The sequence below is a fragment of the Embiotoca jacksoni genome, unplaced genomic scaffold, assembly GCF_022577435.1.
Source record: "Embiotoca jacksoni isolate LCO1_2020_lvr unplaced genomic scaffold, fEmbJac1.0.p SCAF_4, whole genome shotgun sequence".
NCBI lineage: Eukaryota > Metazoa > Chordata > Actinopteri > Embiotocidae > Embiotoca > Embiotoca jacksoni.
Window position 1 is genome coordinate 22,344,031 of NW_027185392.1, and position 21,893 is coordinate 22,365,923.

The 21,893-nt window shown below is 43.2% G+C and overlaps 1 protein-coding gene across 2 annotated transcripts; it reads left to right on the plus strand.

The window, feature by feature from the left end:
• Positions 1-6,872: 6,872 nt before the first annotated feature.
• On the plus strand, positions 6,873-21,209 carry dctd (dCMP deaminase). Of its 2 annotated transcripts, none has more exons than XM_069168042.1 (6): positions 6,873-7,044; positions 7,437-7,536; positions 11,450-11,585; positions 12,979-13,095; positions 17,985-18,081; positions 19,971-21,209. In XM_069168042.1, exons 1-6 carry the CDS (start codon positions 6,911-6,913, stop codon positions 20,053-20,055), a joined length of 669 nt encoding a protein of 222 aa, XP_069024143.1. In that variant the 5' UTR covers positions 6,873-6,910; the 3' UTR covers positions 20,056-21,209. The 2 variants fall into 2 exon arrangements, with proteins under 2 accessions (XP_069024143.1, XP_069024144.1); XM_069168043.1 differs by having other exon boundaries at positions 7,440-7,536.
• Positions 21,210-21,893: the final 684 nt, after the last annotated feature.

Here is a 21,893-nt window from a genome sequence, read left to right on the forward strand (position 1 = left end):
TTTCAGAAACACATCATCTCAGTGGGAGAAGCTGAAATAAGCTGAAATAAACTGTACTACAGTGCCACTGCTCAAACTAAGACTATACAAGGTAGGTAGGTAGGTAGTTACTTGATTAATCCCCGAGGGGAACTTTTTTCCCTACAGCAGCATACAGAAGCAATAAGATAATAATAGAAATAATAGAATAAAATAATAGAATAGAATAATAGAAAAGCAATAAAATAGCAGTAAAAAAATACAAAACATAAAATATAAAATGCACAGTATATACAGTACATTATATATCTATATATATTATATACAAACAAACCAAGAAACACAGTCAACAGTGTTATTGTACTGTGATGGATTTTGCCAGAGGTGAGTTATTGTACAGTCTTATTGCAGTGGGCAGGAATGATCTCCTGTATCTGTCCATGTGACAGCGGAGCTGGAGGAATCTTTTAGAGAAAGTGCTCCGCTGTCCCTGCAGCAGGTGGTGGAGAGGGTGGTCAGGATTATCCAATATATGGATAATAGTTTGTTCAGCGTCCTCCTCTCCACCACCTTTTCCAGGCTGTCCATTTTGTAGCCAATGATGGAGCCGGCCTTCTTAACCAGTTTGTTAAGTCTGTTGGTGTCACCGGCTCCAATGCTGCTCCCCCAGCAGACCCCAGCGAAGTACAATGCACTGGCCACAACAGACTGGTAGAACATCTCCAACATCTTGCTGCACACATTGAAGGATCGACGTTTCCTCAAGAAAAAGAGTCGACTCATCACCTTCTTGTAGACAGCATTGATGTTGGTCTTCCAGTTCAGTCTGTTGTTGATGGACACACCCAGGTACTTGTACTCCTCAACCATGTCCACCTCCTCTCCCAGAACTCTCAGCAGTTGTGGAGCCGTCGCCTTCCTCCTGAAGTCAACCACCATCTCTCTGGTCTTGGCCACGTTCAGGAGCAGGTGATTCCTTCCCGCCCACTCCACAAAGTCCTCCACTACTGCCCTGTACTCATCCTCCCGTCCATCCCTTATACATCCTACCACTGCAGAGTCATCAGAGAACTTCTGCAGATGGCAGGACTCTGAGTTGTACTGGAAGTCAGTTGTGTATAAGGTGAACAGGAAGGGAGACAGAACAGTTCCCTGAGGAGCTCCAATACCACTGACCACCGTATCAGACAGCACACTGCCCAGATGGACAAACTGTGGTCTGCCTGTCAGATAGTCAGTGATCCAGGAGATGGTGGGCGCGTCCACCCCCACCACCCGCAGCTTCTCACTCAGCAGCAGTGGTTGGATGGTGTTGAATGCACTGGAGAAAGAAAGTGATTCTCACAGATTCACCGGTTCCATCCAGGTGAGACTGAGCTCGTTGCAGCAGGTAGATGATGGCATCGTCCACTCCCACACGAGGCTGGTACGCAAATTGCAGAGGGTCCAGAGAAGATTTCACCAGCGGCCTGAGGTGGGCCAAGACCAGCCTCTCCAGCACCTTCATCACATGAGATGTGAGGGCAACCGGTCGGTAGTCGTTGAGGCCAGATGGAGTCGTCTTCTTGGGACAGGAACCAGGCAGGACGTCTTCCACAGCACCGGGACCTCCTCCTGCTTCAGGCTCAGGTTGAAGAGGTGTTATAGGACCTCAGCCAGCTGGACGGCGCAGGTCTTCAGGACCACGGGGCTGATGCCGTCAGGTCCTGCAGCCTTGCGCTGGTGGATTCTCTCCAGCTGTCTCCTATCCTGGCCAGTCGTTGACAGAAAAAAAACAGAAATGTCAAAATTTGTGCAAATTTATTAAAAAAGAAAAACTGAAATATCACATGGTCATAAGTATTCAGACCCTTTGCTGTGACACTCATATTTAACTCACATGCTGTCCATTTCTTCTGATCCTCCTTGAGATGGTTCTACTCCTTCATTGGAGTCCAGCTGTGTTTAATTAAACTGATTGGACTTGATTAGGAAAGGCACACACCTGTCTATATAAGACCTTACAGCTCACAGTGCATGTCAGAGCAAATGAGAATCATGAGGTCGAAGGAACTGTCCAAGGAGCTCAGAGACAGAATTGTGGCAAGGCACAGATCTGGCCAAGGTTACAAAATAATTTCTGCAGCACTCAAGGTTCCTAAGAGCACAGTGGCCTCCATAATCCTTAAATGGAAGAAGTTTGGGACGACCAGAACTCTTCCTAGACCTGGCCGTCCAGTAGTGATGGTGAGATGAAGCCTCATGAGGCATCGAACCACTTCAGCCAATTGGTTCGAGAAAGGGTTCATTACTCGAAGCTTCATGTGCACACGAAACCACCTACTGGCCAAGTGTATAATCACAGGCAGCTGTATCTGAACCACATGTGATGCATTGCATTTTTGTGTCTGTTATGGCTGTTGGGAATGACTATGAATTACAAAAATGTATGACCAAATAATTTCTGTACATAAATTATCACATATGTGCATAATAAAATATTTTTTGAATGTATTCTATGTGTGTACATTTTCCCAAAATGGTAGTATCATATGATATGGCAGGTTATGTAATAATGTTTTTCTGTCACTTTAGGAAAATGGCATGGGCTTAAGCAGGCAGAGGACAGTGAAAGTGCTTGTGGAACTAGGAAGAGGGGACTGAATATGCTTGTGGAACTTGGACAATGATGTACAGGACAGGGGACATTTTATTCATTTTTATTCAGAAATAACAGTTTCTCAACAGTTTTTGGTTTTGTGGATGTCCACATGTCAGAAGTAAGGCTAACAGCAGCCACCTTTTCCACTTTAGCCTTAGCCTTCTCCTTAGCTGACTCATACTTGGCCTCCACCATGGCCTTCAGAGCCTAAAGGAAAAAATATATAGTGCTGAACTGTGAGACACAATAAAGTACTCATTTGTTTCATGCATGCACCCATACATACCTGCCCTGTAGGGAGAACATAATTAAGATCCAGTTTGGACACAAATGCCCTGAATCCAACATCATCCACAATACTGAAGGGCTGTGTGTCCTTCACTATCATGGAGACGAGGGCTTCATCCAGCTCTTGTTTTCTGGTGGCTGGTTAAAAGAGAATAAATACAGTGTCTGTTACCTGTCTTTATTTGCACAATAAACAAAAGTGAACAGGGAAAAATTGTGATGGTGCATTTGTAATATTGTAATGACTTACCTTGGCTGGGTGAAGCTCCAGTTTCCTCCTTATTCTCATGCAAGGCACGGTAATGCCTCAGCATGGATGAGGTGTTGTTATTGTACCCCAACTCCTTGGAGCACAATAAACACCTCACCTTTGAATAAAATAAGAAACTGTGAAAAATACAGTTCTTGATAAGCAAACCTAATGTGTCTGAAATAGAGTTAGATTTAGCTTACCTTATTAGGAGTTATCAAATCAAAGTGTTCCCACACAGGGGAAATCCTCCTCTTCCTAGCTGGCTCCATCTTATCACCTATCCTTCTCTCCTCACTCTCCTAAATCTCCAAACTATCTCTCTCTCTCTAAACTCTCCAAACTATATAAACGCTATCCAAACTATCTCTCTCTCTCTCTCTCCTAAATCTCCAAACTATCTCTCTCTCTAAACTCTCCAAACTATCCAAACTCTCAACTGACCGCAACTCTCCACCAACAACCCACATTTTGAATGGAGCCTGAGGGGTTTATATTGCCGTCAAACCTCCCGGCAAAATCTGAACCACTTCCCGAAGCAGTCACGTGGTACAGCTGGGCAGCGAGGCTTCGGACGTCATCATTTTTGGCTCCTCCCCTAAATGAAGCAAGCCTCGACACACGCTTCGAGGAAACGCCCCCTCCATTACTCGACACACGCTTCGAAGCGTCGGTACACCTCGTAACATCACTACCGTCCAGCCAAACTGAGCAATCGTGGGAGAAGAGCCTTGGTGAGAGAGGTAAAGAAGAATCCAAAGATCACTGTGGCTGAGCTCCAGAGATGCAGTGGGGAGATGGGAGAAAGTTCCACAAAGTCAACTATCACTGCAGCCCTCCACCAGTCGGGGCTTTATGGCAGAGTGGCCGACGGAAGCCTCTCCTCAGTGCAAGACATATGAAAGCCTGCATAGATTTTGCCAAAAAACACATGAAGGACTCCCAGACTATGAGAAATAAGATTCTCTGGTCTGATGAGACCAAGATTGAACTTTTTGGCGTTAATTCTAAGCGGTATGTGTGGAGAAAACCAGGCACTGCTCATCACCTGCCCAATACAATCCCAACAGTGAAACATGGTGGTGGCAGCATCATGCTATGGGGGTGTTTTTCAGCTGCAGGGACAGGACGACTGGTTGCAATTGAAGGAAAGATGAATGCGGCCAAGTACAGAGATATCCTGGAAGAAAACCTCTTCCAGAGTGCTCTGGACCTCAGACTGGGCTGAAGGTTCACCTTCCAACAAGACAATGACCCTAAGCACACAGCTAAAATAAGCTGTGTGCTTAGGGTCATTGTAAAAGGAGTGGCTTCGGAACAACTCTGTGACCATTCTTGACTGGCCCAGCCAGAGCCCTGACCTAAACCCAATTGAGCATCTCTGGAGAGACCTGAAAATGGCTGTCCACCAACGTTCACCATCCAACCTGACGGAACTGGAGAGGATCTGCAAGGAAGAATGGCAGAGGATCCCCAAATCCAGGTGTGAAAAGCTTGTTGCATCATTCCCAAGAAGACTCATGGCTGTACTAGCTCAAAAGGGTGCTTCTACTCAATACTGAGCAAAGGGTCTGAATACTTATGACCATGTGATATTTCAGTTTTTCTTTTTTAATAAATTTGCACAAATTTCTACATATCTGTTTTTTTCTGTCAAGATGGGGTGCTGAGTGTACATTAATGAGAAATAAAATGAACTTTTTTGAATTTAGCAAATGGCTGCAATGAAACAAAGAGTGAAAACTTTAAAGGGGTCTGAATACTTTCCGTACCCACTGTAAATATAACAAGAACAAAATGGTATATAGGAGATTATCAAGGAGGTAGTCAATGCCGTTGAAAAAAAATATTAGACATTAGACACAAAAAAAAACATGGTTCATAATAAAACGTTGGCAAATAAAACAGGTGGATGAGATGCTTCTAACAAACACTGATCAGCAGGTCCAGCTCTTTCTGCGATAAGCAGGTGATGTGGTTTCATTCAGTAAAACCACGTTCTCTACTACAGACTAGTCTGTGGTTTCCCCTGCGTCTCCTACTCACCACATTTCCCCTCGGGGATTAATAAAGTAAATACCTACCTACCTTAAGAGCAGCCGTCTCTCCTAATGTCAGCATATGATTAACACTTGCCCTTCAATCAACTAAAATACACACGCAATCACTTCTCCTATATCTACTTTCCAGTTTAGTAAATATCAACTGCGCCTGTTAAATTTATTTGCATTTCCCCTCCTAGCATTTTGCACGTTCAATTAGAAATGCCCAATATTACATCTGCATTCAGGCAAACACGCAAAATGGACACTGAGTGTTAAACTGCACATTTGAAAGATGCAATCCTCATTTCATGTGGTTAGTAAATCAGCTTGGACATTTTCTTTGTGCATGGTGTGGAGTTTACAATGATTTTACACATGCAGACCTTTAGTAAATCAGGCCCTGCATGCACGATTAAACGTGGATGAGTGACAATTTACATCCAGCAGATGGGAGTAAAGAGAGGCTGATAAAGAAGCTGGGGAATAATTTTCCCCTGAGAAGGTCTGACAAGGCAGCCTTCCCAACCCAATTCCTTGCGGCCACAACATTTACTGCGACACCTCACTTGTTCATTCAGGGATGATGACATCAGCAGTGGTACATTTGACACTTAACATGTGATGCTCAGATAATCTGAATTTATGTTGATAAGAAGGGTGAACGTGAGCAACCACCTCCTGGAAAAAACTAATTCACATTACAGATGATCACTTTCTGATCGCAGGACGAACGCTGAACATCAGGATTTTCACATTTAGCACCAACAGGTTCATAAAGATTACAGAGAGCTGCCTTTAGTCGTGGAAGGCTCACACAGATCATCCCGAAACCACCGAACACCTTTCATGTGTAGTTTAGCCTCTGTCACAATGCTCTCTCACCACCTGGTTGCTCTACAATTTCATATTTTTGCCCACAGAAATGAACATAAAAACACAACTTTACTAAGTTGAGTTTGTTGCTTGCAGCTGTTTGTAGGAGTTTTTCCTCTGCGTTTATTAAATAGGCTCTCCTATAACCTAAAATGCATTTATTATTATTATTTTATATTGATCCACAGCATCCGTCCTCACAATAAGGCTGAGTATTAATGGCAGCTGTCGGGATACTTGTATTTGAATATTTGTAAAAGTCTGATCTGTTTACAAAACTCCAATACATTTTCCTTTCACGTCAAGTGTTTTTATTACAGAAGAGATTCCTGTTTCACAGTGGGATATTTGCAGTTTATTATTATTCATATAGATGCGCTCCCATAACTAATCTGTACATAAGTAGCCCAGCAACAATAAAAAAAAAAAAAACATGTTGTTGTGGCCTACTTTGATGTTCACAAAATGCTGAAGATAGAAAAAAAAGTTTAATTTGAGCCCTCCTTAGCGATATCACGTCACTCTTCCCTTGTATAGAGTGGTGCCCATAGAGCCCTTCTATCAGAATCTATTTTAGGACATGACAGGGAGAAAAATCGGAGTTTTTCCACATCATTGTTGGTGCAACGAACTACACAGCAACTCTTCAGCGTTAGTATTTAAACTGATTATTTTGAAAGCCCCCCTCCCGAAGGGGGCGTGGTAATGAGAGCCCGCCCTGGATGACGAAATCCCGGTCTGATCCGAGGAAGGATCCGTCAGTGGGGAACTCAGGACTTCGTCCTGTCAGTCAGAAGACAGGGTGTAATGACGTTTTTGGTATAAGCGCGGGAGATGCCTTCCTGCTTCGTGTTTGAAGTGTCGTGTCATTTCACAGTCAGGAAACGCCACCGCAGCACAGACAGAAGAACGGAGTGTTTGACGATGGACGGAAAGCAGCAGCAGCAGCAGCCTGGTCCTCTGAACGGGTGAATACCTAAACGTTTTATCTCCACTGGACAGACAAAAACAGTAAAGGAGTGGACGTTAAACCAGATCTTTATATACAGTCTGTGCTCCTGTTATGTTGTTTGGGTAATTTTTTGGTTCATGGGTATACTCGGAAACTCGCCGTTCGAGATAATCAGTACCACGACGGTTGGTTTATCAGCTTTCTTCTGTTAACTCGGGCTTTATGCTTTCGGCTCTGAGCGAAAACGGTATAAAAGCGCTTTGAGACCGATGAAGTGAAGCGCTGTGTTTCAGTCATCAGTCACAAATCCTGAACCTTTGATTGAAGACTTTAAGGAGACTCGATGTTAATGGTATTGTTGTTGTTTTTTCTCTTAAAGCTTCACTCTGTCTGTGTGTTTCTCTGCAGCAGCACAACCCGGAAAAGAGAAGACTACCTAGAATGGCCCGAGTACTTCATGGCTGTAGCCTTTCTGTCAGCTCAAAGGAGCAAAGACCCGAGCTCACAGGTGTGTGTGTGTGTGTGTGTGTGTGTGTGTGTGTGTGTGTGTGTTGGGGGTGAGGAGGGGAGGTTGTTTGTGTGGAGAAAAAAAAATCCTCCACAATACCTCCAGCCTTTTATTTCTTCAATAAGCACACATTTTGTTACCGTTATTACTGATGAAGGTGAAAACTCCATACGAAGACCCAGACAGCCGAACTACAACTACAACTACAACCGTGGCTCGGTGGTTACCGTCGGTGTTGTGAGTTGAAGTCCACAGACTGCTTGGGTTCTCTGTGGATTTCCTCCTTACAGTCCACAGCCATGTGGACCGGTTGGGTCCAGTGAGAGTGGCTGTTTGGACGTCTGACGTTACTGCGAGCGTATTGCGTCACTTCATGTTTACAAACGTTGTGACTGGTGTTACTTCTATTTCAGCTTCTTTTCCTGAATTAAACCTCTCAATATCTCTGCACTTCTTTTAGTTTCAAGTTATAACTCACGCTTGCTCTACTTGAGCAGTTCTACTGTTAAATATTTTACCAACGTTCACTTCACTTGGCGTTTCGGTACCGCTAGTTTAGCAGTTAGCAATGGCTTCCCTCTCCCTCCGCTTCTTGTTTTTCCTGCTCGGTGTGTGACATGTTTAGTTATAACCCTGCCTCCTTTAACGATAGTGGTACCTGTAATACATCTAGTTAATGTGGAATCGGTGTGCAACTTTGCAAAACCAATGTCGGACTCCGTAGTTTTCTCTGGACTCCTTCCTAATTGGACCAGTGATGACATGTTTAGCCGTATGTCTTCGCTGGTTGTCGAGGTGGTGTCCCGCTAACAATGTGGGCTTCATTGACATTTGGAATACTTTCTGGGGAAAACCTGATCTGATCCAGATCCATCCTACTTTAGATGGCGCAGCTCTTCTTTCTAGAAACATGGCCATGTCTCTTAACAGCCCTAAAACTGACATCCCAGGGTTGAGGCCAGGATGCAGAGTTGCAGTTTTACACTCTCCTTTGCAGCTTCTTTAGAGCTGTCACTCACCCAAAACCTTCAACATCCCATAGAGGTTGTTTCTGTTCCAATACCACCTATATTTGAAAAAAAATTCAACAAAAGATGTATCAATAAAAATTTATCCTACCAATTTAATGGATCAAAAAATATGACAATTAAATGCAGATGATTAAATATCAGATCTCTCGTCTAAATCTCTGTTAGTAAATGATTTGATAACTGATCATCAAATTGATTTATTCTGTCTCCCAGAGACCTGGCTGCAGCAGGACGAACATGTTAGTATTAATGAAGCAACTCCTCCCAGTCATATTAATTATCACATTCCTCGAGATTCTGGCTGAGGAGGAAGAGTGGCAGAAATCTTCCACTCAAGTTTATCAATTAATCCGAGACCTAAATTTTGTCGTAATTCCTTTGAAAGTCTGATTCTTAGTCTCTCACACCCAAATTGGAAAACACAAAAAAAAGATTATATTTGTTATTGTTTATCGCCCACCTGGTCCTCATTCAGAGTTTCTGACCTAGTTCTCTGACTTTTTATCTCATTTAGTGCTGAGTTCAGATAAAATTATGATAGTGAGAGACTTTAACATTCATGTTGACATGGACGGCGACAGCCTCAGTTCTACTTTCAGCTCATTATTAGACTATTGGCTTTTTCTCAGCATGTAAATAAACCCACTCACTGTGGTAACCGCAACCTTGATCTGGTTCTGTCATATGGCATGGAAACTGAAAATGTTTTTGTATTTCCTCAATACCCTCTTTTGGCCGACCACTTCTTATTAACATTTGAAATTACAATAATGGACTACACAGCATGTGGGAATAAATCCCATTACAGTAGATGTTTGTACTTTACTAATAAAATTCTTAATATTAGGGAGAGAATTGGGAAGACCCTTCCTGCCACCGTCACTGATGTGATGTTAAGCACAGCAGCCCTGGAAGCGAAAGTGGGACCAGATTTGTACCTTCAACATTTCTTTCCTGTTGATCTCTCTGAGCTAACTGCAATTATTTCCTCACCTGTCTCTTTGATCCCATCCCAACTAAACTCTTCAAGGAAGTCTTCCCTTTAATTAGTACTTCCATATTACATCAGATCAACCTATCTATTGTAACCGGCTATGTACCACAGGCTTTTAAAGTGGGTGTAATTAAACCTTTACTTAAAAAGCCGACTCTTGATCCAGCTGTTTTAGGAAACTACAGACCAATTTCCAACCTGCCGTTTATTTCTAAAATCCTTGAAAAAGTTTTAGCAAATCCATTTTGTGATCATTTCCAGAGGAATGGTCTGTTTGAATATTTTCAGTCAGGTTTTAGAGTTCTTCATAGCAAAGAAACAGCACTGGTGAAAGTTACAAACCATCTTCTAATAGCCTCAGACTTGTCTCTGAAATTTTTTTATGGACCTCAGTGCTGCTTTTGATACAGTTGATCACACGATTTTATTACAGCAACTGGAAAATGTTACGAGGATAAAAAGAACTGCATCAGATTAGTTCAAATCGTACTTATCAGATAGATTTCAGTTTGTTCATGTAAACAATGAGTCTTTCAGACAAACCAGAGTTAGCTATGGAGTTCCACAAGGCTCAGTGTTAGGCCCAATACTTTTTACTTTGTACATTTTTCCATTAGGAGATATCATCAGGAAGCACTGCATCAACTTCCATTGTTATGCAGATGACAGCAGACGAAACAAATCAGTTAATAAAACTTGAAACATGTCTGAAAGACATAAAGGCTTGGATGACCAACAATTTCTCGCTTCTAAATTCAGACAAAATGGAAGTTATTGTAATTGGTCCTAAACACCTCAGAAACTCTTTCTCTAATCACTTAGTTACTCTAGATGACGTTGTCTTGGCCTCCAGCAACACTGTGAGGAACCTTGGAGTCATCTTTGATGAGGATTTGTCCTTTAGCCACCATATAAAGCAAATCTCCAGGGCTGCCTTCTTTCATCTTCGTAATATTAATAAAATCTGGAAACTCCTGCCTCAGTGTGAAGCAGATAAATTCCTTGTTGTTAGTATGTCCAAATTACACATTAAAAACCCTGCTGTTGATCAAAAATGCTGCAGCAAGAGTACTGACGGGATTTAGCCAGAGATCATATTTCTCCTGTTTTAGCTTCTCTTCATTGACTTCCTGTTAAATCAAGAATATAATTTAAAATTATCTTGCTCACTTACAAAGCTCTTCATGACCAGGCTCCATCATATTTTAGACATCTTATAATAATAATAGCTCTCAGAACTCTGGTCTACTTGTGGTTCCCAGAGTTTCCAAAAGTAGAATGGGAGCCAGAGCCTTCAGTTTTCAGGCTCTCTCCCATAGTTTTTGCTTACTGTCTGTTGCCTCCCAACAGAAATTACACTTGCGTAGTTTCTGTTCTTTCTTTTGCAGATATTCCCGCCATGGAGCTGCATGTCTCTGCTCTGTGATTGTCAGCCCCACCACCAGTTCATGTTTTGTATCTCTATGCTGTCCTTTTCTCTTTCTGCTCTCCCCTCACCCCAACCTCTCAAGGCAGATGGCTGCCCACCTCTGAGCCTGGTTCTGTCGGAGGTGTCTTCCATTTCAGAGGGAGTTTTTCCTTCCCTCTGTTGGTGGTTTTTCTCCCTTAAAGAGGAGTTTTTCCCTCCTAGTTTATGTGGGAATTGTTGAATTGTTGGGTTTCTCTGTATAATATTGTAAAGTTCTGCTGTGTCAAGGACCTTTGACCTCAGTTTTCTCAGGAATTGTTGGATTGTGTGGAGCACAAACCGGAAGTTATTGTAATTGGTCCTAAACACCTCAGAAACTCTTGCGATCACATGAATCAGTTTGTGAACGGCCACCGCTGCCGTTGATTATTGGATTTTTTTTCTGACCCATTGGTGTGTGGCTGGACTCTCTCTCTGCAGGTGGGAGCGTGTATAGTGAACCAGGAGAATAAGATCGTTGGCATCGGTTACAATGGAATGCCCAATGGCTGTGATGACGACCTGCTACCGTGGTCGCGCTCTGCTGATGACTGGCTGGACAGAAAATACCCTTATGGTAGGAACACAGGTGCACACACACACACACATGCACTCAAACAGTTTGGTTAAAGAGAATATGCAAGTTCGACAAAGTAATCAGTCCGTTCAGGATTTCACAGATTTTTTTTGTGGTAGTTGCGATAAAAACATGTTTATGTTTGCGGTAGATTTTCTCAAAAATTGTGATGTAATTTGCAGAGATTTAAGTGAGTTTTTTGTGAAAAATTGCGGGAATTACAAAAAATTGCAAGTTGAGGATTTTTGTTTTCTTCTTCTTAAGACACTACATATAAAGGAATACATATGTAATCACTTCTTTTGATGCACCTCAGACATATTTTTGTTCTAATCTTTTTTTTAATTTATTTATTGAATTTAGAGAACCATGGGACTAAAAGTTACCAAAAAACTCCTAAAAGTGACGTAGCTTTCCAGAACAGTGAGTCTGTGACTAATATAGAAACAACGACTACATCAGCGGTCAAAATAAGAGCTTTAGATGCTGTTTAATTCACATTAATTCAACGCATAGGTCTACTGTATGCTCAAAGACAAAGTGCAGTCTTTTAGAACTTGACGTGTGTATAAAACTAATTTAACATGCAGTAATATGTAATCACTTCCATTGATAATAAGCATTTAATTAGATGATTTAATGTGAAGACCAAATTCCCCCCAAACACTTCCATTTTTTCCTCTTGTTCCGGTTTCCTCCGGTGAATTTGTTGATAAGAAAACAGGAGCAGAGCCTTTCTGATTGTAAATAAGGAGTTCTTTTTTGTTAATAAAGTGAGTTTTGTTTGACAAGACTTACTTTATGCTGTGATTCTTTCAGCATAACGGTGCTTGTCCTGATTGTGGTGCTGAGGTCTCTTCATGTGTACAGTTCAAACGTTGGCCTGTAGAGGGTGGCAGAGGATCACCAATGGCGATGTTTCTCCGGTGAAAAAAGTCACACAGCAAACCAGTGTTCTGCATGTGTGACACAAAACCATTCAGAGTCCTAATGGTGACCCCAAGGTGATACAGTGTGTTCACACCAATGTAGTGTGTCTTTACCTGGTGCCGGAACAACAGCCAGACATCATTAAAGATATTTCACGACGTCTATTCGAAGGTCATGACATTTTATATGTGACAAAGTTGAAGCTTTTTGTCACTCCAGAGTCATTTCCTCAGGTGACTTCACTTGACGAACTCAAGTCTTAAAATAAGAGTGGATTGAACTGAAGTTTAAAATCCAACATAAAGTCAGATGTGTGAGCTGCTCCTTCTTCCTAGCTTAATGCTAGAAGAACACAATGCAGTCATGAAAATATGATGTCAGCATTCAGATTGGTAACGTACTGTAACCTTGAATTCTGAGGACCCCCCACACACACACACACACACACACTCTCTGTCCACAGTCTGCCATGCGGAGCTGAACGCCATCATGAACAAGAACAGTGCTGATGTGAAAGGCTGCACCATGTACGTGGCTCTGTTCCCCTGCAACGAGTGTGCCAAGCTCATCATCCAGGCAGGTGGGTGATGACAACACACACACACAGTCTGACCCTCCGCTCTCACTGATGTTGCTATTTGAAGGCCAAAAATGCTCTTTTATGTGGCTTATATTTATTTTTATATTAAAACTTAATTTTTACTGCTTAAAGTTGTTGCTAACTCTATTAGTATTTCTTATTAGTCAAGAGAAAGTCGTTACCCACACTGACCTGACTGCTTCACTCACTCAGAAGAAAAATCACATTTTAACTTAAAACATTTTTTTGGTTGGTGTGAAAACTTCTCTGCTCGAACAGCTCACAGCAGGCCACAGCTCAGATGAAATAAAATGGGGTTTTAAATCGGGGAGTAAATTTGCAACAATAATGATCAGTGGATTGCCAGCCACTAATGGTCAGTCACTCAGCCTCAGCCTCTCAGTGGGCAGAGTCTGCTTCAGGCAGGCAGGATCTCTCCAAGCACCTTTTCACAGCACGCTCAAACAGCCCTGTGAATTATTTTGCACATATATGACTATGCGACGGGTGATGAAAGCTGTCCCTCTGTGTGTAGGGGAAAAAAAGGTTAGTGTGGAGACCTGATCCACTAAAGTCTTCAAACTATGTCGGATTCAGCAACTTTTAATCATCTGCAAATCGAGTTTATACACTAAAGTTTACTAAGATCTAAAATTTGTAAGTACTAAATTTGCTTGTTCCAAAAGTTTGCACGTTTATTTTACACCCATTCTGTGGGGATTTACTAAGAATAATTGCGCCATTGATATCAGGTTGGATTTGGATTTTATTCATTAAAATCCATTGAATCAGAGTTACTGGTGAAGGAGGCCAATAAGCAATAAGTTGAGCTACAGCAAAGAAATATGAATATAAGAAGAAACGCAGTATAGGATTATCAGTGGAAAAAAGTCAAAGCTGTGGGAAAAACAAAAAGATCAATAGATTAAATTAAGAGAAGATAATAAGATATATAAGAAAGATGTAAAATTGACTCATAATAAAATGTGGGCAAATAAACGATGGTAGATGCGATGCCTCTAACCAACACTGAGCAGCAGGTCCAGCTCCTTCTTCATGTCATCATTCAATTCATTCAATAACTAAAAAATGTCATTGCTGGACAGACAATATGTCTGAATAATCTTTGCCTCTGACATTTCAAAAATGTTTACACGGGTGTAAAACCACATTTTCTATGTATTCTTTGGTTTCCCCTGCGTCTCCTTCTCCCCACATTAAGAGCAGCCATCTCTTCTAGTGTACATCTGATTAATACGTGCCCTCCAGTCGTACTTAAATACACACGCAGTCACTTCTCCTATATCTACTTTCAGGTTTAGTAAATATCCTTCGAGGTGCTAAATTTATCTATTTGCATTTCCTCTCCCTGTATTTTGCACGTTCAAGTAGAAATGCCCAATATTGCATATGCATTCAGGCAAACAAGTTAGCACCTGCAATGATATTTACTAAACCTGAAAATAGAAATAGGAGAAGTGATTGCGTCTATATTTTAGTACAACTGAAAGGAACGTATTAATCAGGTGCGCAAATCTGGAGAGACGACTGCTATTATTGTGTTGAGAAGGAGACGCAGGGAAACTAAAGAATACGTAGAGAACGTGGTTTTAGGTTAGGTTAGGTAGTTACTTTATTAATCCCCAAGGGGAAATTTTTTCGCTACAGCAGCATACAGGAAAGCAATAAAATAATAATAAAATAATAAAAAGCAATAAAATAACAGTAAAAAATATTAAATATAAAATGCACAGTATATACAGTACAGCGTATATATATACACAAACAACCAAGAAACACAGACAACAGTGTTATTGTTGTGTGATGGATTTTGCCAGAGGTGAGTTATTGTACAGTCTTATTGCAGTGGGCAGGAATGATCTCCTGTATCTGTCCTTGTGACAGCGGAGCTGGAGGAGTCTTTTGGAGAAAGTGCTCCGCTGTCCCTGCAGCAGGTGGTGGAGAGGGTGGTCAGGATTATCCAATATGGATAACAGTTTCCTCAGCGTCCTCCTCTCCACCACCTTTTCCAGGCTGTTCAGTTTGCAGCCAGTGATGGAGCCGGCCTTCTTAACCAGTTTGTTAAGTCTGTTGGTGTCACCGGCTCCAATGCTGCTCCCCCAGCAGACCACAGAGAAGTACAATGCACTGGCCACAACAGACTGGTAGAACATCTCCAACATCTTGCTGCACACATTGAAGGATCGAAGTTTCCTCAAGAAAAAGAGTCGACTCATCCCCTTCTTGTAGACAGTGTTGATGTTGGTCTTCCAGTTCAGTCTGTTGTCGATGGAGACATCCAGGTACTTGTACTCCTCAACCATGTCCACCTCCTCTCCCAGAACTCTCAGCGGTTGTGGAGCCGTCGTCTTCCTCCTGAAGTCAACCACCATCTCTCTGGTCTTGGCCACGTTCAGGAGCAGGTGATTTCTTCCCACCCACTCCACAAAGTCATCCACTACTGCCCTGTACTTGTCCTCCCGTACCCTTATACACCCAACCACTGCAGAGTCATCAGAGAACTTCTGCAGATGGCAGGACTCTGAGTTGCACTGGAAGTCAGTGGTGTATAAGGTGAACAGGAAGGGAGACAGAACAGTTCCCTATGGAGCTCCAGTACCACTGACCACCGTATCAGACAGCACACTGCCCAGATGGACAAACTGTGGTCTGCCTGTCAGATAGTCAGTGATCCAGGAGATGGTGGGCGCGTCCACCCCCACCACCCGCAGCTTCTCACTCAGCAGCAGTGGTTGGATGGTGTTGAATGCACTGGAGAAAGAAAGTGATTCTCACAGATTCACCGGTTCCATCCAGGTGAGACTGAGCTCGTTGCAGCAGGTAGATGATGGCATCGTCCACTTCCACATGAGGCTGGTATGCAAATTGCAGAGGGTCCAGAGAAGATTTCACCAGCGGCCTGAGGTGGGCCAAGACCAGCCTCTCCAGCACCTTCATCACATGAGATGTGAGGGCAACCGGTCAGTAGTCGTTGAGGCCAGATGGAGTTGTCTTTTTAGGGACTAGAACCAGGCAGGACGTCTTCCACAGCACCAGGACTTCCTCCTGCTTCACGCTCAGGTTGAAGAGGTGTTGTAGGACCTCAGCCAGCTGGACGGCGCATGTCTTCATGACCCCGGGGCTGATGCCGTCAGGTCCTGCAGCCTTGCGCTGGTGGAGTCTCTCCAGCTGTCTCCTAACCTGGCCAGTCGTCACAGAGAGAGGGGAGAGGGGGGTCATGGCGTCGATGGAGGAAGAGCCCTTTGAGGTTGAGGGCTCTGTGTCTATGCAGCTCACCAGGGGGGGCAGAGGGGGGAAGGGGGGAGGCAGCAGAGGTGTTTGTGAGGTGTGGGGGAGACAGATGAGGGTGGTGAACTAAACCTGTTGAAGAAACAGTTTAGCTCATTGGCCCTCAGCAGGAGGCACCTGGTTGTCTTTCTCTCCCCTTGAACCCAGTAATCTCCTTCATACCGGTCCACACCTCCCTCACGTTGTTCTGCTGGAGTTTTGCCTCCAGCTTCCTCCTGTAGGAGTCCTTGCACTCTCTCAGCTTCTCCTTCAGGTGGCGCTGCACTCTCCTGAGCTCCTCCCTGTCCCCAGACCTGAAGGCTGCTTTCTTTTGATTAAGAAGCACCTTCAGGTCACTGGTGATCCACGGCTTGTTGTTGGGGAAGCATTCTACAGTCCAGGATGGTACGGTGGTGTGTTCACAGAATTTGATGTATTCTGTGATACAGTCCGTCATGCTGTTGATGTCCTCCCCATGTGGTCCACACAGCACATCCCAGTCCGTGGACTCAAAGCAGTCCTGCAGGGCATCTTTAGCCTCCTGTGTCCACCTCCTCACAGTCCTGGTGGTTACAGGCTGCCTCTGTACCAGAGGAACATACTTGGGAGTCAGCAGGACCAGTTTGTGATCAGACCTACCAAGGGGGGGAAGGGCAGTAGCACTGTATGCATCCATGGCATTAGCATACAGTAGGTCCAGAGTTTTATTGTTCCGAGTGGGGCAGTTAACATACTAGTGCAAAGTTGGCAGTACTTTATCCAGACTGGTGTGGTTAAAGCCTCCAGTAACTGCCAAAAATGCACCGGGATGCTTAGTCTGAAGTTTGGACACAGTGGAGTAGATGGTATTCACTGCTGCATCTGCATCAGCTGATGGAGGAACGTACACAGCAATAACAATGGCGGACGAGAACTCCCTCGGCAAATCATACGGGCGCATCCCCACGGCTAGAAGTTCAATGTTCGGGCTGCAGAAACGTTCCTTCACACACACACATGGTCGGGATTGCACCCCTGTTCTTGCCATTGTTTAAAGGAAATGACAAGTTTAAATTGAGTTGAGATTTGAGAATTAAGGGATGCCTTTTATTTTTGAAGTAGCCTAACAAAGAAGAAACTAGTAGTACTGAGACCCACTCTAAAACTAAAATATTAAATTGACACGAAAATAATATAAAAAACAAAAGACGTCAATTTCAATACAAATTATGAACTAACCTGCTCTGGTCTGAGGACAAGCTGATGGCTGTTGTTTTCGATGTGTTACACCCTTTAATGATTTTTGTTTACTCTCTGTTCCATCATGAATCCTATAAAATAAGATTCATCACAGTAAAGAATAAGAACCAGAGGTCTACTGTGTGGAGGCAAAAAAAGCTTTCATCATCAGAGTTTGTTTTGGTGCCTCACAGCACGACTGTGCTCAGCGTGAACAGCGTACTTCTCATTTGGCTGTTTTCCCAACTTTAATTATTTCGGTTCAAAAAGTGTAACATTCCCCAGGCAAGAAACACAACTCTTGCTAAATCTACTAATCACAATCTTTATGTTACACTGCTGTCATCTGCATCCCTTCATAATCCCTCTCTCCCTCTGTCCAGGTCTCAAGGAAGTGGTGTATCTTTCTGATAAGTACCATGACACGGATGAGTTTACCGCGTCCAGAAGGCTGCTCGACATGGCGAGAATACAATACAGGTGAATCACACAACAAATGAAAGTGCTGCTTTTGTTGGTTTCAACAGTGAGTGGAGAATTTTTGAGGGCAGTCAAAGTGCTCGAAGGTGTTCTCGAGGCTCCCTGGTTGACTGAATTAAAGGTCAGGTTCATGGGGCTGAGATATTGATCCGGTTGCCTTTGCTGCAATTGTCTGTCTCTGATGAGTCAAAAAGCACACGCGGTGGGGACACCTGCTGGTGGGGTAGAGGCAGAACCATCAGTGAGAGTGCAGAGAGTGGTGCATGGAAAAAGAATGGACTCGCCCACCCAGTCCCTCCTGAGGAAAAGCCTCAGGAAAGCCTGAGGAAAAGCCTCAGGAAAGGAGGGACTGGGTGCTGGGAGCTGATGGTTCACATGAAGTGGGTGCTTCTCTGCGGTCCTCTCTATGCTGTGTAGACAGCACAGGAAGGAAGGTTTTTCGTTATAATTCTGCATCAACCCCAACCTTTCAGCATCATTCTGTAAACCTCTCTCCCCGGCGCCACCTAGTGGGAGCCTTACAGGAGGAAATAACCTTGCTCCTGTGAAAGGAAGCCATAACCTAAAAATCAAGGGCAAGAGATCCACATTGGAGCAGTGCGTACTGCAGTGTGTTATCTGGCTTTCACCTCTACTCACGAGTTATGAACACACACCAGCCAGAGGAGCATGTCTATCCCGTTGGCAGGTGGTTCCCGGACCTGGTTCAGATGATGTCAGCAGAGCTGTGGACCGACCCGTGTCTGTATATGCTGCAGTGTGATTGGCTGAAAGAAAGAAAATCATGCCACATCTTACCTTTGGGATGTGTGTTGTGCATTGCCATGGTGATTGGGACCAGGACACATCTGCAGATTGAGGGCCTGCTGCTCATCTAATTGCCGGATGTGACCTGAAGATGGTGCTGGGTGACCCGCCTTTTGAGCTGTTGGAGTTGGCCAGCCTGACTCTTTGCCATGGCACATGAGCTCAGGGAGTTCCTCCTCTGTTAACTTGGTGGATTGCTCATTGGAAATTGCGATTCAATCCACAGGAGCTGTGAGGCTGGGGTCTCGGGGCGCATTTAACTTGGGGTGTTTTAAGGATGTGTTGGAAGATATCTGCTTGGCCGTGTCTGGGGCTTCTGCTTCCACCTCCACCTTCGTTCAGTCGTATCTTTGTGACATGATATTGGGTTTTGTCCTTATTTGGTGGTCAGAATTAGTGTCATTGTCTAGTTTTGGAGGTATGCCACCCTTTGCTGGCTTGTACTCCAGCATTGGTCTGTGTTTTTTCTATTTTTCTCTTGCAAACAGTTAGGACTGGATTACGAGGGTGTGATTCGAGTCCAGCTGGGAGAACATCACATACCTAACGCCCTTTTCCTCTGGGAGTACACAATAGCAAAGTTCGTTGGAAGTCAAAGCACGAACAAAATAGAAATAATAGCCACTGGACGTCACAGTTCTATGAGTGCATGTATAGCCCCCTAACCGCAGTCCTAGTTGGCCCCAGTGTCGGTACACGCGAATGAGTTTCAAAGGAAGACGAGTAACTGTGGCAATGGACTTTTATAATGGACTTAACTGTGTGGTAGCAACCTCCTGACTGGATGGTGAGGGACAATTCTGTTTCCATCTTAACCGATAGCAAAGCACTCCTAGAACTGGAATTACATCCAGTAACTACTATTGTCCCTCTGTCCAGGAGTATGGTTTTTGGTGGGTAAAAATTTCGACACTGGCCTTTTGAAAATTTATCTGGGTGGGAGGCAAATAAAAGTATGACTCAAAAAAGGGACTTTCATCCTCATCCATGTTTTTCTGTGGCGTTTTCCGCATGTGTCCTCATACCTGTGCATCACTAATGCATGTGTTTTTTTGTTTGTTTTTTTCTCTGTGTTTTGGCAGGCAGTTTAAACCCAAGAGGACTGAGATTGTCATTGATTTTAATTCCATTAACCACCCCGGAATGCTGAACTGCGCGACCAAGTGAAAATGCTAAAGACTCACCTTGGGGAGCCGCTGAATGAGGCGGGGAGGAGGAGGAAGAATGACAAGATTGAAAGGTACTTTGATGCCTCTTTTCTGTATGTCTTCTTGCCCTCTGCTTTGTCCAAAGGAAAACTCAAGGATACCTCGACTTTGGCGTCTTTTGATATTTTGATTAACGGGATATTCAAGATTGTTTAATTTGACGTTTCACCCTTTGTGGCTAACTGTGTTCTTTGCTGCTTTCACTTTTTTTCCTCTTTTAAAACTCCCTTTGGCTTTAGGAATACACAAGACCTCTGTACAAACTATAATGAACGTTTGATTTCAAAATCTTGTGTGTTGTGAATCAGATTTTTTTCATGGCTGTCTGCACAGGGGAAAACCAGAAATCCTTTTGTTCCTCCTTCAAACAAGGTTCCAGACAGAGGCACCTTGATATTCAGATCACTTGACCTTTCTTCACATTCACAATGAAAGCTGCCCACAAAGTCAGTCTGTTGAATAGTGGGAGCCTGCTGTCGATACTTTCCGCTTCCTTGGCATCTGTGTTAACACTCTGGGTTTCAGGGTGTACATCCCTCTTCTGTACAGTAGAGCCCATTGTAAAGAATGACCGGGCTTCCTCGTCCTGCAACCTGAAGCTAATTTCCCTTTTTACTGGGTATAATTTTTTTGTTTTATATGCCGGCTGATTGTACGCAGAGGCACCTCGTCAGGGTTGCTCTGTCGAGCACTGGCTACAGCTGAACAGTTTGAATTTTTTAGTCGTTAGAATTATCAAACAACAAAGTGGCCTCCGTAAAATTTTAATTGTTAGTTTTATTTAATTTGACTATTTACTTTTACTAATTGATATCTACTCTGCATTGCAGTGTATTCAGGAATACCTGACTATAGTAGGTGAGGGCTCATATTACCAAAAGGCGTTTAAAACATGATGTACGTGTGGATGATTTCACCACAGTGTTTGAGCTTGTTTTGTTCTGCTGTTTTAACAAGTGTATGAAAGCCAACCATTTGTTCTTAATGTGTCTGTGTACGGACTACATGTATGTACATGTGTGGTGACAGTAACCACTTCTCAATTCTGTCTTCATACCACCTTGTCCTTCGATTGTGTTAGGGCAGTCGGAGTCAATAAAACTGGGAACAAGAGTTTAGTGTCACTGTGTTCATTAATCTTGAGGAGCGGTTTTAGAATCCAAACAAAGGAATGATAAATACTTTGCATACAGGTTTTCATTTTGTGTCATTTTAGATCACTTTTGCTTACTGGGTTTTTAGGTAGTTTCAAGAAAACTGCTGACAGGGTAATGAAACTTGGTGGAAAGTACAGCCAAAGACTCAGGAAGGGAGGAGCCATTTGTGCTGTGGATAGGGCCACCATGGAAATCCTTTTTTAATTTAATAATCAAGGAACAAGTTTACCTCAAATGGGTTTTACTTTATCTGCTCCAATTCTCTCTTTCAGTCTGTCTGTGCCCAACATGAAACTAAACATATCCAGAATAAGTACAAGGCTAATTTCTGAAATTAAGATTACATGCAAAGTTAATGCAACAGTGGCCTTAAACACATGAGAATTTGCCCAAGGCGGCCCAAATTCATGCTAATGCGACATCTCTTTCAACTCTATGTGAATGCGATGTCACATTGCATGAGCAAATGGAGGTCACACCAAATATTCACTGGTTTTCTGCCTGTTTTTTGTAGCCATATGTGAAATTACGCCTTACACTGTATCTTCTTTTTTTAAACTGCATATTTTAGAGGGGCCTTTTATTCTGAGCAGTCCAGGGAACACCTGTGCAATAAACCTTCTGTTTAATCAGCATCTTT